This window comes from Nomascus leucogenys, chromosome 11, assembly GCF_006542625.1.
Source record: "Nomascus leucogenys isolate Asia chromosome 11, Asia_NLE_v1, whole genome shotgun sequence".
Taxonomy (NCBI): Eukaryota; Metazoa; Chordata; class Mammalia; order Primates; family Hylobatidae; genus Nomascus; species Nomascus leucogenys.
The window spans coordinates 81,798,057-81,817,875 of record NC_044391.1 but is presented as its reverse complement, the minus strand read 5'-3'; the positions used below and the strand labels follow the sequence as shown (position 1 = coordinate 81,817,875).

Below are 19,819 nucleotides of genomic sequence, written 5' to 3'. Positions count from 1 at the left end.
TATGCCTAATGACCTATACTATTCATATAATTTAGCTACTCTATTTTTGTCCTTTATTAACACAAATTCATTGTCATTGTTTATCTGTACAAAGGATCATGAAAGATGTTTTTAATTCTATAAAAATAAATAGGCTGCCAGGTACAGTGGCTCACACGCTTGTAATCCCAACACTTTGGGAGGCTGAGGCAGGCGGATCACACGGTCAGGAGTTTGAGACCAGCCTGGCCAATATGGTGAAACACCGTCTCTACTAAAAATGCAAAAAAAAGCAGCTGGGCATGGTGGCACAAACCTGTAATCCCAGGTACTCGGAAGGCTGAGGCAGGAGAATTGCTTGAACCCGGGAGTTCCAGCCTGGGCAACCAGACCAAGACTCCATCTAAATAAATAAATAAATAAGCCTTTGTCTTTGTCCTGAATTTATTCATAATTCATAAAGTTTAAGGTAACTAGTTTAGAGAGTGTGAATATTTTTTAAATTTTATGTTAAATAACTTATAGAAAATTGTATGTATCATTACCCAGCCAACAGAGTTCTATGAGAAATGGGGAAGAATTGTGTTTATAGCATTCTTTTGACCAGTGTTTTTGAAAAAATATGTTGAAATCATAGACACTACTCTTGCTATAGCATTCTGAATACTGTACAATTTAACAAAAAAATTTTAAGATAATGGTCTTTATCTTAAAAAGCTTATAACCTAATTAGGAATTCCATTTTATTGTCATTAATAACAGTCAAATGTCAAAATGATGAAGAGTATTGCACATAGAATGAATATTAACTACCTACTATGTAAAGGTAATGTAAAATGTTTCTGCTGTTCAGGAAGCATATAATCCATAAGGGGAAAGATAACATAAATATCTGCAAAGATAAATAATTAGAGAGATAAACAGTAATCCAGTAAAAACAATATAAACAATGGTACCAGCAGTACATAATTAACCGCTTGGTGACCATTAATAATCATTTTGCAGCATTCCTCCTTTTAGATTGATACGGTTCAGTACATCAATTCTATAAAAAAAAACTTCCATCTAAAGAATAAAAAATGACCCACATACTAATGTTTTGTGGGAACATACAGAGGTTGAAATAGTACTTCTTCACACTGGGCCTCCACTTATTCAGTGGTTATGATGTGCTAGGAATTAATTGTGCTAGACACTTTCTATATATCATGTGGTTAGGTTATCTCAGCAACTCCAGAAGTATAGACATTACCAGCCCCATTTTACAAATGAGGAAATTGAGGTTTACTTATAAATAAGCACAAAATCTAGGATTTGAACCCCCAAGTTGTCTAATATCAAAGAAGAGCTCAATTTATCACCAAGCAATCAATTATCTGTGGCTGGTACCATTGCATATATCGTTTTGTTTTTTTTTGAGACGGAGTCTCGCTCTGTCATCCAGGCTGGCGTGCAGTGGCGCGATCTTGGCTCACTGCAACTTCTGCCTCCTGGGTTTAGGTGATTCTCCTACTTCAGCCACCCAAGTAGCTGGGATTACAGGCTAATTTTTGTACTTGTAGTAGAGACGGGCTTTCACCATGTTGGCCAGGCTGGTCTCCAACTCCTGACCTTAAGCAATCTGCCTGTCTTGGCCTCCCAAAGCACTGGGATTACAGGCGTAGCCACTGTGCCTGGCCATGCTTATGTTGTTGTTACTGGATTACTATTTCTCTCTTTATTTATCTTTGCAGATATTAAATCGTCTTTCCTCTTACAGATTATATACTTCCTGAAGAGCAGAAACATTTCACATTATCTATACATAGTAGGTAGTTAATATTCAGGCTCTTACTCTCTATGCAATACTCTTCATCATTTTGCAGCATTCCTCCTCTTCAAACATTTATTGGGTGTAGATACATGCAGTGAGTGAGTAGGTATCACAGAAGAAGGTGAGGAAATTTGCCTCTGATGGCCTATAATATAACCTTCTGAACATTTCTTGTACCTCCTTGATCCACATGAAACCTACCTTTATTTGGAAGAGAAGGTAGAGAAGAGAACACCACTTCTCTACCAGTCCTCTCAAATGGAGTCAATTTATTCTCTCCACTTTACATTCCTTAGGATCCAGTGTGAATGGAGTTGGTGTCCTTTTTGCCTCCCTCATCTTTACTTCCCTATCTTATAAAATCTCCAATCCTTTGAGGCTTATATCATGTGTCTCTACTTATTTTTTGCTGAGACCTCAAACTTTCCCTGCTATCCTTATATCCTGTTCCCCGCATGCCCCCCTTCACCTTCCAATTCTCAGTAAGGGACCTTGTCTTGAGATTATTAGATCTCAGGGAGAGGGAAAACAAGAAGGTCAAAGAAGATGTAATGAGGAAAGAGAATGAATTCTGGGTGCTCCTCCATCCTTCTTATCTCCTGGCGTCTCCTTTTCCTGTGTTTCCTGCTTTTACCTAACTATAAGCCAGTGAGCTGATCAGGTGCTAGTAGAGATCTCTGAGTCTACCTGACAAGATGATAAAGATCCCAGAGCATTGTTCCTGGATTCTGACTATTATTTATACACTACACTATCTATACATTTAAGACTCCAAAATATGCATCTCTCATCTAGCCTTCTGTTCTGCCCATATTTGCTTCCAGAATCAATTCTCCAACTGCCTACTTAACATTTCCATTAGATATCTCACATTTTTTAGCTCAAATTTATGTTTATTCCCTCATAAACCTGGTCCTCTTCCAGACTAATCTATCTTATCATTCTTTCAGCTGTACAAAGCTGGAAATCTAGAAGTTACTTTTGACATTTTCCTCACCTTCCTCCTCCCTATTATCAACCATTTCCCTCCCAAATGCCTCTAACACTCATCCACTTCACTACCAGTACCATTATGTAAGTTGATCCAAGTTTTTCTGCTTAATGTCATCACTGATCTCCCTATATCTACTCTGTCTCTTTCCTACCCATTCTTCACTCTGCAGTCATAGTGATCTTTTCACAATGGAAATCTGATTGTATCACTCTTGACCTCTGATTCACTTCAGTAAAACCCACTTCAGTGAAATTCATAGTTTCCCATTGCTTTTAGCATAAATATCAAGATTGGATAAGAAAGGACTGCAAATATTCAGCAAAAGTAATTATAGCTGCTAAGAAACTCTCAGGAAACTTATATATTGTTTTCATTTCTAAGTTCTACAGATATTTCTGAAACAATTTGGAGTATTTGTTCCAACTGCTCATTCATTCATTCACTCAACAGATAATTGAATGTAATCCCTTAGTATCCATGAGATGGGTAAGGATTGGTTCCAGGACCCCCAGGATACCAAAATCTGGGATGCTCAAGTTCTTTGTATAAAATGACGTAGTACTTACATATAACCTATGCACAGGGCTTGAATTTGTTTGTGTACCTTAGCTGCAGGGAAGGCCCACATTGAATATGTGCATAGAACAGAGCTGTACTAGATTTTTTTGTACGAGTATAAGGTAATGGTTAAGCTGTCTAACAATCTGAATTTGTTTACCTTTAATTGACTTTCTACATCCAGTTCATAAGGCCCAGTAGGGAGTGGGATATACAAGTTTAATGTTCACGAGAGATCCTAGACATTGAGGGAAAGCCAGTGAAGGAATTATCAGCCTACAGACAGTAGTTGAGGCCATGAGTATGGCTGAGGTTAATCACAAAAACTTAAGAAAAGAGAGCAGCAAGCAGATATCTGCTGAATACCAATATTTAAGGGTGTGCTTTAAGAAGAGAATTTAGCAATAGAGATCAGAAGGGACGAAAAGATGGAATTTAAAAAAATTGTTTATTATGGAAAATTTCAAATACAAAAGTAGAGAGAATAGTCTGAATGTACCCATCATTCACTTCAACAATGATCAATTTGTGAACAATTTCTACCCTTACCCTACCGTTTATTTTAAAGCAGACCCCAATCATTATATCATTTTTTCTGTAAATATTTCAGCATGTATCTCTAAATTTTTTTTAACATAGCCACAATATTGTGGTCATACCTTAAAAAGTAAACAGTAATTATATTCACTGTTCTTATTTCTCTGTTTCACTCATAAGTGTTTTGTTTTGTTTTATGGTTTGTTTGAATCAGAATCCAATAAAGATCCACACATTGTGATTGGTTGATATGTTCTTAAATTTATTTTAATCTATAGCTTCTCCTATTCTTTTTTGTGTTTTCTTGCAATTTTCCCATTGAAGAAACTGGACCTATAGAATTTACCATAGTGTGGACATTATTGGATCTTTGGACAAAGATTGCATCTTTGTGGTATACTTTAACATAGTCCTCTGTCCCCTGAATTAGTTGCAAATTGGTTGTTGAATCTAGGAACTTGATTAGATTTAGGTTTTATATTTTTTTATAAGACTTCGTTATAGTAGTGTTATATGTTTTCGTAATGACTGGCTGTAGTGGTTTTTCATGGTATTTCTCGTGATGTTAGTCGCCATTGATGATCATTGCCCAACTCTATTAATTTGAGCTTACAAAATGGTGATATTCTATCATTCCAGAAGGATAGAATTTGTTAGATGCTAAATACATTAGATTGCTTTTAATATCCCTGAATCTCTATATTTGTTTAAATTCTCTAGAAGGGAACAGATTTTGTTTTGTTCATATGTGATATTCCACTTGAGAAGCATAGTCTTGCTGGTTTATGCTTCTGTCTTTCATGTTTGAATTTGAAAATTGCCTGCAACCTAGTAAGGTACAGCTCTTGAAGAGTTATAGGTAAGCGAGTTATCTGTTTGCTATCCACTTTGGACATTTGGTAGTAGTCTGTTCTTAAAAACTGAAGTTAAGAGAGGTAGAAACTAGAAACTCTAAATATGCATGTTAATCCTTTATGTGCATATTAATAAAAATAATTTCTAACCTACCAGTTATACAAAGTGATTTTGCTTCATTCAAGTTATGCAAAAATCATATTTTGAAGTTATAACATCTTTTTATATAACTTCCTTCTATTTAAAATACATGGATTTATTCCAGCCTTAGAATCTAATGTCACATTTGTTTGGTTGCCAAATAACCATTTTAAAACTAGAGACATACTGTTCCCAAAACCCTTATATAATTTGGAGTAAGTTCCCTCCTAAATATGGAGAAGAAACATTTTTTTACCCAGTATGTGCTTTTAGAGAACATTTAAAATAGCACATATCATTTGAATGTCTACCCTTAGCCATTGCTATTCAATCAATTGATACATATTTTATTATAATAATAATAATGACAATGATAGATAGTTCTTAGGATCTAGCATCTAAATGCGGGATTAGACATTATATTCTATTCTTTTTACATAATTAAATGTATTGATGTTTCATACCATAGTATCTCTTTCGGAATTTTGGAAAAGCTCCAACCCAGAATGGATGCTTTTATGTACTCCTCATTGAGAATACTTTCAGTTTTGCACAATCAAGATCTCTTTCCCTGATCATATACAATCATAAAGAAAGAATGGAAGATGGAGCTTCTAAGGTGACAAAAAAAAAGTAGCTCATCAGTCTCCACTCACACATAACACCACTGGAATCAGAGCCTTAGGGATATACATGGGGGGATTATATGGGAGAGGGTTAGCAGAACTGAGGCATGTTTACTTCTGTTTCTCCTTTTTTGAGCCCCTCTGAATTGCTTTTTGCCTTCTTTATCTTCCACTTTTCCCCTCTATATTCTAGTAACTATATTCTTTTCTGCCAGTTTTTTTTTTCTGAAAGACGTAAGGTCACAGAGGAATGAGGGAATTTTGTGAGAATGTGTGATGGTAGCAAATACTGACCCTTGGATTTCACAATACAGTATATGTCAATATATATATAAGAAATCATTTTGCCTAATTTTGGCATTACCATTTGTATTATATATAACTTACATTCATAATTTTTTCATATTAAGTGTTTAATATCTCTCAAAAGTCTAACAGTTGTCAATCAATACATACACCATGTCTAAAATACTTTTTAAAGTGACTATTTAGTTTGATCAATAGTAAGGCAAACCAAGCCAGGCACGGTGGCTCACAGCTGTAATCCCAGCACTTTGGGAGGCCAAGGCAGGCAGATGACTTGAGGTCAGGAGTTCAAGAGCAGCCTGGCCAATGTGGTGAAACCCCGTCTCTACCAAAAATACAAAAATTAATTGAGTATGGTGGCAGATGCCTGTATTCCTAGCAACTTGGGAGGCTGAGGCAGAAGAGCTGCTTGAACCCTGGTGGCAGAGGTTGCAGTGAGCCAAAATCATGCCACTGCACTCCAGCCTGCACAGCAGAATGAGACCCCATCTAAAAAAAAAAAAAAATAGCCAAACCAAAGCATACTAAAAATGAACCAGATTTTCGTGTTGAAGAGTCTAGTTGCAAAAAATCTCATCAGTAGTCAGCTTTGCTAAAACAACAGATTTCTAATAGTTGGCTCTGATAAATCCTGACTGGAATATTCAGAAGTTGTATGTCATATTAGAAAGCAAGAGAACTTGAGAAATAATGTGCTTTTGACTATTATGATGACTGTTATCTTATTTTGAAACAAGATGACAGTGAACAGTGTAAGAGAGCTATAGTCCACTGGATTGTTCCCTACTCAACTAATATGAGTTATGCACAGCATTGCAATGGCTGAGGTGCTGTCCAAAACCCACATGTGACAGTAAGCCTGGAACTGAGGATTAATTTTTTTATTTTCCTGCAAATTATCGTCAGTGTATATATTTTATGTCTTTAGTTTATACGACTGTTTTCAGCAGCAATTTATTTAGTTATCATCTACCATTTAAATAAAATATTACTTTAAAAATAACTTGCATAAATATTGATTGAATTATAAAACTTAAATGACTGTCAACTTTTCCTGAGACTCAGATGGCAAAAGGCATTTTGTCAGACTTCTTAGCCTCAATTTGTTATTTTCATAAGATTTTTAATTTGCTATAGTAATAATGTAAAGATACCAGTTTTTAATTTTATAAACTCAGTATAGACTTATGAAAATGGTCAAAATAATGGGACCACTTACATTGTGGGGAAGTTCATTCACTTGAATTACAGGATGATTTCAAAAATATTTTCTTTTTTTTTTTTTTGAGTCTTGCTCTGTCGCCCAGGCTGGAATGCAGTGGCGCGAGCTCAGCTCACTGCGACTTCCACCTCCCAGGTTCAAGCGATTCTCCTGCCTCAGCCTCCTGAGTAGCTGGGGTTACAGGCATGTACCACCACGCCCAGCTAATTTTTGTATTTTTAGCAGAGACAGGGTTTCGCCATGTTGGCCAGGCTAGTCTTGAACTCCTGGCCTCAAGTGATCCTTCCACCTTGGCCTCCCAAAGTGCTGGGGTTACAGGCATGAACCACTGTGCCCAGCCTCAAAAATATTCTCAGTGAATATTTACCACATACGTACTCTGTATTACTCACCAAAGAGAAATATCTCCCTTCAATAAGTGTATTGGCTAGTGGAGAAAAAAGACTCATAACAATTGTACTATAAGGAGTGCTGTAATAATAGTATATATATAAATGGGATGAAGCATAGATAAGATAATAGTCATTTATTTCTACAAGAGGAGCTGGTCAGGGAGAAGAGGCCATGTTTGATCTGGGCCCTGAAGTATATAAGTAGGAATTTGCAAGATGGATGAGGTAGAAAATGGCATTTCATATTGTGGAATAAACAGAGGGAAAAGCCATTTGTCTTATCCCCAACTCCAGAACTCTACTACTCATGGAGTCTGACACAAACGATGTTAATAATCTGTTTTATTTCTTATTATAGGGCACTGGAATTGGCTGTAAAATACAAAACACATGTTGATACAGTTCTTGCTTACCGTCAAAAGTTTTTGGAGACATTTGGTAAACAGGAAACTAATAAACGGTACTTGCATTATGCAGAAGGTGTAAGTATTTCACAATTTTGTATAATAATACATATGCTTTATAAGTGTACGTCATATTCATCCTAATGAGACAAAATGTGAATGATTCAAATTTTGAATCTTTTAACCTCTAAAAGAATTACTTTTTGCCTTATGACATCTTATTTTGACTTAATTATATATAGTACTACTTTTTTTTCTGGAATCTTGCAGGCATGTTTTGATTAACTCAAGTCTGTCTTCATAATATTCTATTTGTGCTAAGGTTGGGTGCTATTTGATATTTTTAGATCAACAATATAGATGGACGGAATAAAAGCTTCTAACTCATAAATTTTACCTGCCACCAGCTGCCTCTTCCACTGCATGGGAAATATATATGCATAGAGGGCACTGACCAGAAAATGCATAGTTGGTCACTTTGTAGAATTCTAGAAAGCTAGGTTGCACCTCCTAGAAGTGCCTAGCCTAGGTAGATTTCACTACCTAGAACCAAAGAAAACTCAGCCTTTGCCTCCCAGGCTCCTACCAGAATCTCAGATTTTATTACTCTAATTAGAAGAAAGTCATTCTGGGATGCAGTGGTGCATGCCTGTAGTCCCAGCTACTTGGGAGGCTGAGGCAGGAGGATTGCTTGAGCCCTGGAATTCAAGGCCAGCCTGGGCAACATAGCAAGACCCCACCTCTAAATAAACAAATAAAAATAAAAAGAAGGAAGTCATTCCAGTATAGATCAGCCCACAAGGAGACCCAGAATGAGTTTGCCCCATTGCCTAGAGAATAACTGATTATAGCCACTTACCCAGATTCCTTTAGGCTCAGACAGCAGAAACAGAGCTCATGTCACTAGCCATATAGATCCAAGAGGCTTGACTCCTAAGAGCTGTGATTACAAGACAGGGCTGACCTTTCTTTCAGCTCTGTGAACCACTTTCTTTAGCCTTTTATTCATTCATTTATTCAAAAAATGTATGATTTCTCACTTTGGCCTAGACACTATGCTAGGTGTTAAAATCAGATACAGCCTCTTAGTCTCTGTGGAGCTTATAGATTATGTGGGAATACACCTTCTTGGTATAGAATAAAATGGAATGTTCTGATTGATCATAGGGGCAGACTGGGTTAGAGGAGCCTTAGGAAGAGGAGAGAAGATAAAGAGAAGGCACCCACAATTTCTATTAAAGCCAACATTATCTACTTATTGTATTTAGAACATGTAGTGTCTTGATCTACATTTTTGCACTTCAGAACAATTTTCATGTTAGTGAGGCCTTTGAGACCATTGTTAGAGTTTAGCAGTGCAACTTCAACATCTGGATCCAGGATAGCTACAAGTTGTGGGTTTCATGGTAGAAAGGAGACATGTTTTATAGAAGCTCCACAAACCTTTTTTTGATTTCATTTGGAACCTGCTTAGTACTGAAGTGAATCCTGGGAGTTTGGGCATACTCTACTATTAGGACAAACACAGCATCCCTGGAATCTCTGGGGCTACACTCTGATTCATAATATATGACAGCAGCCACCATCAAAATAGTGCTAAGCAGCCCAAAGAACTGTGACACAAAGGTCAGGTAATCTGACCTTTGTGTCACAGTTTTGAAAATATGACCATATGTTAAAACTGAGCACCCACCTTGTTTATTATATAATTTTAAAGCAGATTAAGCTACTCTGCTTTTTCCTCCTCGTCATCAATATTTTTTAAATATTCACATTTGATACTTTTGAAAACATAGGAAATATAGTTCTGATCAGGTGTGGTGGCTCAAGCCTATAATCCCAACACTTTGGGAGGCTGAGGCAGGAGGATCACTTGAGCCCAGGAGTTTGAGACCAGCTTAGGCAACAGTGAGATCCCACCTGTACAAAAAATTTAAAAATTAGCTGGACAGGTGGTTCATGCTTGTAGTCCCAGCTACTTGGGAGAGGTAGGAGGATCACCTGAGCCTGGGAGGTCAAGGATGAAGTGAGTTGAGATCATGCCACTGCACTCCAGCCTAGGTGACAGAGTGAGATCTTGTCAGAATGAAAGAAAAGAGAGAAAGAGAAAGAGAGAAGGAAGGAAGGAAGGGGCGGGGGAGGAGAAAGAAAAGAAAGTCCTTACTATAAAGAAAATTATATTTTAGATAGCAAAAACTTAACATCCTTATCATCTTTTTCATTATACATATATTCAACTGTTACCAAAATATAATACTTTAATCATAAGAGTATCAGAACAACATGGCTTTCTTAGGTATTTTAGGGTTTTTTTTTCATCCAGAAACTATATAGGTTTCTTTGACTCCCTATGGTACTATGTTCTCGTTTCCTACTTTTCTTCATAAATGTCATTTTGAAGTTAACTAAAAATCATAAAGCAGTATTTTATGATGAAAATTATTTTTTTCTTAAAAATTTCCCACCAATGAAATAAAATGTAACCCTGGGAAAATAGCTCTTGGGGATATCTGCATTACTTGCAGATCTTTTGGTTTCATTTAAGTCTATAATCTAGTCATAATATATCATCCATATTTATCTTTGCCAGACTTATGATCATATAAATGCTTTATTTCAGAACTGAGAGTTAAATAGAAATGGGTCTTTTAAAAATAACATTGAGAAATTTATTCTAGATATCTGGTGATTTTGGTGGGCTCACAATGCATACCACCTGGAAATTTATAAATGAATGGAATCTACCATAAGGGAAGAAGCGAGAAGTTTGATAGACACTTAGTTTATGAGCCCTGAAATGTTATTTGGCCATTTCTAATTTAAAATATGGCAATCTGGGATTCTTACAAGGAGTACTGTTTTCCAAGAACCCTGATATTTAGCGTCATTGTACTTGGTCTACAGTAGTGTTCTGTAAATATTTATAAAACAAATTGTAAATCTAGCAAATAAAATCCACTCAAAGAATACATTTATTATATTAAATATATACTCTGCACAGGAAGAAAAGTAGATCTGGGAAATACTTCAGACATTTGCTAGGAAAAAGAAAAAGAGTGAAAGAAATCAAACTCACGAGCAGGATTTCAGAAAGTTTAAAATTTTGAAGATCTGAGTCAACACTCTACTTGGGACAAACCACTTTAGGCTTAGCTACTACCGAAAAGCTGCTTTACAGGTTTTAAGTTTGGAGGAATTGTTAATAGTGAGGAGTTGTTAGCTGATTACTGATTTGCTGGGTAATTATTTACCTTTTATTCATTCAGTATTTATTGAGTGCCTCCTGTAAACAATGTTTTCTCCTTAGTGCTTGGGATATACTAGTAAATGTGACAGACACTGGCCCTGGCTTTATGAAGTTTATATTCAAATGGAGGTGACAGTTATTTAGGTAATTGTTCATTTCAATTGTGATAATTGCCTTGAAGGAGATGTACGTGGTGCTATAAGACTTTATGAATGGGGGTCCTGACCTATGGTGAGGCAATCAGCAGAGACTGTTCTAGCAAAGAGCATGATATTTGAACTCAGCTTTAGAGGATGAATAGTAGAAGCTCACTGTAGGGTAGAGGTTGGGTGGGAGATGAGAATAACATGTTCCAGGAGAGGGAAGGCTTTGAAGTAGGAAACAGTAAAAGCAATGGAGGGATTGACTTTAGGGTTTCATAGGGCAAATTAAATAAGACAAGCCATTGGAGGGAAATAACATGATCACTTTTTCCTTTTAAAATCCTGATTCCACAAGGCGTGGTGGCTCACGCCCGTAATCCCAGCACTTTGGGAGGCTGAGATGGGAGGATCACTTGAGTCTAAGAGTTTGGAGACCAGCCTGGGCAACATGGCTAAACCCTGTCTCTACCAAAAACAAACAAACAAACAAAAAACTTAGCTGGGCATGGTGACATGCACCTGTAGTTCCAGCTACTCTGGAAGGTTAGGTGGGAGAATCACTTGAGCCCCAGAGGCAGAGGTTGCAGTTAGCTGAGGTCACACCACTGCACTCCAACCTGGGCCACAGAGTGAGACTCCACCTCAAAAAAAAATAAATAAATAAAATAAAATCCTGATCCCTGGCCAGGCACAGTATCTCATTCCTGTAATCCCAACACTGTGGGAGGCTGAGGTGGGAGGATTGCTCGAGTCTAAGAGTTCGGCAACCAGCCTGGGCAACATGGCGAGATCTTGTCTCTACCAAAAAAAAAAAAAAAATTACCTGGGCATGGTGGCATGCACCTGTAGTTCCAGCTACTCTGGAAGCTTAGGTGGGAGAATCACTTGAGCCTAGGAGACAGAGGTCGCAGTGAGCCGAGGTCACGCCACTGCACTCCAACCTGGGCAACAGAGCAAGACTCCATCTCTGAAAAAATAAATAAAATCCTGATTCCTGGCTATGCGCAGTAGCTCAAGCCTATAATCCCAACACTTTGGGAGGCTGAGGTGGGAGGATCACTTGAGCCCAGGAGTTCAAGACCAGCCTGGGCAATATAGTGAGACATTGTCTGTATTAAAAATAAATAGGCTGGACGCAGTGGCTCACGCCTGTAATCCCAGCACTTTGGGAGGCCGAGGCGGGCAGATCACGAATTCAGGAGATCGAGACCATCCTAACACAGTGAAACACCGTCTCTACTAAAAATACAAAAAATTAGCAGGCGTGGTTATTGCACCTATAGTCCCAGCTACTCGGGAGGCTGAGGCAGGAGAATTGCTTGAACCTGGGATTTGGAGGTTGCAGTGAGCTGAGATCACGCCATTGCACTCCAGCATGGGCAACAGAGTGGGACAAAAATAAAATAAAAATAAAGAAATACATAATCAATAAAATAAAATCTGGATTCCTAAAAAATAAATGGAAACAACAGTTTTTACAAAATTATCTTAAGATTTTGCCAGTCAGTTGAAGGAGATGATAATAAGAGCAAACGTACGAGTTACTCAACGAATGAGGAAGAATCCCGAGTGACTGCTCTGGACCCTGGGTGGTTGGAATACTGGTTGGGAAAAGTCATTGAAAGGTCTTAATACCAGGATAAGAGAACAGACTTCGTAATGAAGGCAATGAGAAGACTTGGAGATTTGTAATCAAGAGAATGACTTGAAAGATAATGTCAGACGTGAAAGATAGCTTAGAGGCGAGCGTGGTGACTAGGAGACTAGTTAGGAAGTTACTATAATAATCCCACTAGGAAATAGAAAGGGTACGATTAATGTAAGAAAAAATTTTAGAAGCAAAATTAAGAGAACAGTTGTGGCTGGGGGTGGGAGGAGAGGTGGTGAGGTAAGGCAGGGCATTTGAGAATGACTCTAGTGTGGGCAGCTGATAGATGGGAATGCCATTAATCTAAAGAGTACATAAGAATATACACATTTTGGACCTTTGAGTTTGAATACATGAAAATATACCATTTTGTATGTGTTTAGAGTGTCTATCAGGTGTCCAGAAGGAGGTATCTAGAAGGCAATTAGAAATATAAATATGAACACAAAAGGACATTGACAAGGGAGAAATAAGGGCTAGAAAACTAAATTTATTGCCTTGACCATCTAGGTATAGTTGAAGCTATATGAATTGATATTTCTTAGGGAAAGTGTGAGAAAACTATGGTTGGAACCTGGTGAATATTAACAGTTAAGAGGTTGTTGAAGGAAACCAAAATATGACACCCCAAAATATGTCTCTTTGACACTTATATTTTTGAGCTAAAGACAAGCTGCAGCAAATGGAAGAGCTCTATTCTTCCCCTTTTCCTCCTAAAGACAAAATATAAATTCTCCTTTATTGGAGATAACTCTTGGTCAGCTCAGGGACGACTCCAGAGCAATCTACCAAAAAACCTTACTCCGTGGCTGGGCGTGGTAGCTCACCCCTGTAATCTCAGCACTTTGGGAGACCAAGGCAGGAGGGTCATGTAAGCCAAGCCCAGGAGTTCAGGACCAGCCTGGGTAATAAAGTGAGACCTTGTCTCTACAAAAAATTTAAAAAACTAGCCAGGTGTGGTAGCATACACCTGTGGTCCCAGCAGGAGGTTGAAGCTGCAGTGAGCCATGTTTGGGCCACCGCACACCAGCCTGGGTGACAGAGCAAGACCCTGTCTCAAAAATAGAACAAACCTCACCTGATTAGTTTCTTCCCATTTATTTTTTTCCCATGGTTTCCAATCTCTGGATTGGTTTCCAATCTCTGCTTTCACTTCTCTAAAAACAGTCTTGTCACATCTTTAAAATTTATTGTTCTTTGCTGAAAATGCTATGTAAGCCAGAGTTCCAAGACACTGTTTTGAGTTACCTTTCACTGAGATTTCTCCTGCTGTGATGTACGCTGCACATACTATTGAACCGGTTTGTTTTTCTCTTTTAATCTGTCTCTCCCATCAATAAACTTACAAGCGTTGAGGAGAAATTATATTTCTTCTCCAATGTTGTCTAGGAAGCAGAATATAGGGGAAAAAAAGAGAGAGAAAGAAAGAAGCAGCATTTAGAAAGGAGAGCAGGAGCCAGAAGAGAGTGGTATTATACAGTCTGAGAGATTTTTCAAAGAGTAGTGGTCAGCAAGGTCCAGAGAAGGCTCTTATTCCAGGGCCATCCATGTACTTCTGCATGTCACCATGCCCTTCTCTAGATATACACATGGGTTCTCACTCGTCTCCTTCAGGTCCCCCCCCCTTTTTTTTTTGAGACAGGGTCTCACTTTGTTGCCCAGGCTGGAGTGCAGTGGCACAATGACAGCTCACTGTGGCCTCAACATACCAGACTCAAGCGATCCTCTCACCTGAGCCCTCTAAGTAGATGGGACTAGAGATGAATGCCAGCAAGCCCAGCCCAGCTAAATTTTTTATTTTTTTGTATAGACAGGGTCTCACTATGTTGCCCAGGCTGGTCTTGAACTCCTGGGCTCAAGCAATCCTCTTGCCTTGGCCTCCTGTGAAGTAAACTGATGACATTGCAACCTCCTATTCTATTCCTGGTGCTCACTATCTCCCTTCTCTATTTTCAAAATCTTTACCACTTCTGGCATACTAGATACATTTTTGGTTTTATTTATTATCTGCCTTTTCCATTTTTATCTGTCTTTGTTTATTATCTCTCTATGAAGACAGTGATTTCTATCTCTTTGTTCACTAGTGAATCCTTGTACCTCAGACAATCCTTGATATATACTAAGCACTAAATATTTGTTGAATGAAAAATTGAATCATACAGAGAAGGTATATAAGATAAGGACTGAAAACAGCCGATGGTGGTTTTAGTGCAAAGTTCCTAAAGTGTCACAGGATCAGAATTATAGTGGACTGGGAAGAGAATGAGTCAGGAATGAGAAGAAGAGGGATGGTAGCTTGCAGGGAGAAGACAGAATAGAGAGCCAAGGATGATGACAGCGAGCCAGTGAAAAGAAGGACATTTAATGTGTGAGGAATAATTGAAGTCAGATGTCCTAGAAGAGTCAAAGAAAATGGAATCAGAGACATAATGTTAAGAGGTTGGCCTGAGACAGAAGAGAAAGATAATGATGGGTGTAGATACAGTTAAGTTTGTGAATGCAAGGAAGGAAAATAAAGTGAATTCATACCTGATGGCCACTATATTCTCTGTAAAGTAGGAAGCTGATCTTCAGCTGAGAAGAAGAGAAATGTGTTAGAGGATGGACAGCCTTTTGGTATGATTTTGAAATTGCTTCTAGGTGACTAAGAATTGGCTAGCGAATTGAATAAGGAGTGCCAGATAATATTGGCAGTCCCTATACTAGCAAAAGATGGATTTTAGTGTAGAAATCACTTGACAACTATCAGAGAACATTCTTATCTAAAACCTACTATTAAAAATATTCTAATCCATGAACTAAATTATCTGTAGAACACTTTTTAAAACTAGATCAATGCCAAAGTGAAAGTGAAACATTTATTTTCAGTAGGACAACTATCCACTGACACCCTGATTTGTATTATAACAAATAACTAATACAGATATCATCAATTTACTTGCAACAGAGCAGCAATTGTTCAGTATACTATCAATGTATGGTTTTATTGTGTTGATTTGAGAAATGTATGTAAGTCAGGTTAAGGCTGGAAGAAACCCAAAGCATTCATCAAGTTTCGTCTTCTCTGTAAGTGTTCTGTTAGACATAGAAATGAGTGCTTTGTCATTTAAAAAATATCAGATTTTGCCCTGATTGAAAAAATGAGTCTTTCAAATAATCTAACATCTGCTTGGCTTTTCAATGAGCTGTCACTTGCATCTTAGCACAGACATTTGTCTTCTATGAGTAAGAGGAATTCTTTTATTAATTCATCTATTTTATGTATTATACATAAGTATATGGCATTGTTATTTTAAATAAAGGTGAGCCAAAATATTTACAAATTGCTTCACAGCAATTCAGATATGGGATATTGGAATTAAAAAAAAAACTTAATTTCTTTAACCTCCAGCATAAGATAAAAGAGGCATGAAGTCCTATTAAAGTTAAATTAACCCCTCACTTACTTAAGCTGAATCTGTTCAAGCAGACTGAGATTACTTCATTCTGCTTTAATACTACTTATTGCATTCAACTCCCCTAAGCAGAGGTGAAAACCTATTCACTTTTGGCTCAGACTCAGGGGTTTGGGTTTATTTCCTGTAAATCAGAGTTAGTTTAATTTATGACCCAATTTTTTCCATGTCTTGCCTCAGAAAGGATAAACATTCCTAAATTAGTGATCTCCAAACTTTGTTAAGTGGTAGAATGTGCTTTCCTAAAGAAGTTGCTCATAGAACTCAGGGGCAGAGTCTATTCCTAACAAGTCTAATGAACTTAGGAGAGGAATGGGGCTGGGCTAGGGGAGGGGAGACTGCATAACGGATAGAAGGGAAGCAAACAAATAAAAATGTTTGCACTTTGCAGTTATTCTTTTCATGTGTTTCCCAGTCTTGCTTTCCCTTCGCTTTCTCTAACATCTTTTCCTCATTGTCTTAATGACCACCATGTCTTACTTTAAGAGTTGGTGCAAAGGAGCCACTTTCACAGAATATGCTTAGGGGAAGCTAATGAATCCCTGTCTTTCCTCATAACTAGGCTTCCAGTGGAAACTTCAGTATATAAGATGTGAAGCCTATTTGAAAAATGGCTTGGTAACCAGAGTCTGGTCCATTTTTTCCTCATTTGGAAGACAGCGGTCCATCTCATCCCCTACCTTATCCTTGAGCACGTGTGTACAATCCTAAGGCTCCATGGGACTGTTTAGATGCACCTTTATAAATAGCTGTGACTAGATTTTGGTCTTTTAAATCACAATGAGAGTCTTTGCTTTTTATTATATAATTCTTATTTTTTGGTCTTATTCTTAAAACTACTTTGTGGTTTTTGAGCATTATTTGTTTTTGTTTTTTTGAGACAGGGCCCTTGCTCTGTCACCCAGGCTGGAGTGCAATGGTGCAATCATGGCTCACTGCAGCCTTGACCTTGAGGGCTTAGTTTATTCTCCCACCTCAGCCTCCCTAATAGCTGGGACTACAGGTGTGTGCCACCACACCCAGCTACTTTTTTTATTTTTTATATTTATTTTCCCATCTCGGAACTTTGCCATGTTGCCCAGGATGTTGTTGTCAAACTCCTAGACTCAAGCAATTCACCCACCTCAGCCTTCCATAGTATTGGGATTACAGGAGTAAGCCACTATGCCTGGCCAAGCATTATTTCTTTTTCTTAACTTTGATGCTCTCTTTTTCTCTAATCTTTTGGTGCTCTCTTTTTCTCTAATCTTTTGGAAGTCACACAGTCTGTTTACTCTTAGTTACTTTGGAGTAAACAAAAATGTCATACTATCTAAGCATATTTCTTCTTCTTTTTTTTTCTATTGCAGCTCCAAATAGATTGGGAGAAAATCAAAGCCAAAATTGAGATGGAAATTACAAAAGAAAGAGAGCAATCGTCAAGCAGCCAATCCAGCAAGAGTATGGGTCTAAAGCCCTAAATGCCATGCTTATCTTTAAGAAGTTTTATCTTTTGAAACACATTCTGATTAACCAAGGGTAAGCATGTTTTGGTTGCTAAAGAAAAAAGCATAATCTTTAAACGAGTATAAGTACTTGCTGTGTATTTAATGTAAAAGTACATTCAGAAAGATGAAACACAAAGTAATTGATGTATTTCTATCTTTTATATTTTTTAGTCCAATAATTAGCAAAATATTACTATGTACTTAAGAGATACCTGTGTAGTGTTGATTATATATCAGTTTTTTGCCCATTACTTCATCCCTAAATCTTCAGCATGAACAAATATTAATGTTGATAATAAAACATTGGACTCTTTGATATGTATGTTACCATTAATTTCTATTTGACCTCTAAATTGTAAAATGCCTCCAAAAGTTTATTTATTTATAGAACAAAAATACATGAGGATGGATTTGTACAAATGTATAAAATGCAGCTATTTATACACCAAGTTCATAGCAGCATTACTGGAATAGCAAAAGATGGAAACAACTCAAGTGTCTATCATGAATGGATAAACAAATGTGCTATAATACATACAATGGAATATTATTTAGCCTTAAAAAGGAGTGAAATTCTGATAAATACTACCTCAGGATAAACCTTGAAAACACTATGCTAAGTGAAATAAGCCAGACACAAAAGGCCAGATATGATGCCACTTTTATGAGGTACCAGCATAGGCAAGTTCACAGAAACAGAAAGGAGAATAGTGGTTGCCAGGGACTGCAGGGAGGAGGAAATGTGGGGTGGAGTTATTGTTTAACGAGTACATAGTTTCTGTTTGGGATGAACAAATTCTGGAAATGGATAGCGATGATGGTTGCTCAGCATTGTGAATGTTAATGCCACTAAATTGTACCCATAAAAATGATTAAAATGGTAAATTTTGTTATGTATATTTTATCATAATTTAAAAAATATATCTAGAATGGGCAAGAAGGATTCTCCTCATTCCTTTCTTGACTTGAGAATGATCAGTCAATAGGCCCTGAAGTCTGAATTTGTGAAAATTTCCTTGGGTGATAAACTTGATTACTCTTAATTTAGTGTATCCCAAAGTTATTACTACATAATCTTTTAAACAATAAAACAAATACCCCTTCGAAAGTCTTCTGCAAACCCATTTCTGAAAATGGTACATTATAGGGTGGGTATAGATGCATAGATATGGGATTATGTATGATAGGTATATCATACATAATGTATATATATATACACACACACACATACACACACACAAAGGGATAGATTACCTCCCTTAACCCCCATTTTAATTACTATGTCTAGGTTTTTTAAATAAAAATCTTTTCTTTTTAACATGTTTCTTTTCTTTTCTGGAATATTGGAATATTCTGTTCTTGATCCAGATGAAATCTGATTGAGCAGTGTACTTACAAGTTGTACTGTGTATATGTTTCCTATATTGTTATATTTCAATGAGAAGCTTAAAATGTTTAAAAATAAATGGTTAAAAGGTTTATGTTATGTATATTTTACCACAATAAATGCAAAAAATAAAAAGTCTGTGTTCTAAACAATTCTCTCATATCCTATAATTCAATCCAATTCTAACACTAACTACCTAGAATTAGAAACAGATCCCACAAGTTAAAGGGCAAGGTTCCCAAAAAGACTGCCTTTATTTATTTGTTTGTTTATTTTTTGAGACAGAGTCTGGCTCTGTCACCCAGGCTAGAGTGCAGTGGCCTGATGACAGCTCACTGCAACCTCCGTTTCCCGGGTTCAAGCAATTCTAGTGCCTCAGCCTCTTAAGTGGCTGGGATTACAAGTGCCCACCACCACGCCCGGCTTTTTGTATTTTTAGTAGAGACAAGGTTTCACCATGTTGGCCAGGCTGGTCTCAAACTCCTGAATTCCTGACCTCTAGTGATCCGTGCTCCTCGGTCTCCCAAGGTGCTGGGATTACAGGCATGAGCCACCGCCCCTGCCGTAAGACTGCTCTTATTTTAGACTCCAGCCGCAATCAGAGTCCCCAGGCTACTCATACTTG

The 19,819-nt window shown here is 37.4% G+C and overlaps 1 protein-coding gene across 1 annotated transcript in view; it reads left to right on the top strand.

Annotated features, from left to right (window-relative positions):
* IFT80 (intraflagellar transport 80) overlaps positions 1 to 19,338 on the top strand; it is a 153,525-nt gene extending 134,187 nt beyond the window's left edge. Inside the window, exons 19-20 of the mRNA XM_030822766.1 lie at positions 7,782 to 7,905; positions 17,670 to 19,338. Coding sequence (XP_030678626.1) covers positions 7,782 to 7,905; positions 17,670 to 17,780 — 235 coding nt within the window. The 3' untranslated portion in view covers positions 17,781 to 19,338. The remainder of the gene's footprint in view (positions 1 to 7,781; positions 7,906 to 17,669) is intronic.
* The last annotated feature ends 481 nt before the right edge of the window (positions 19,339 to 19,819 follow it).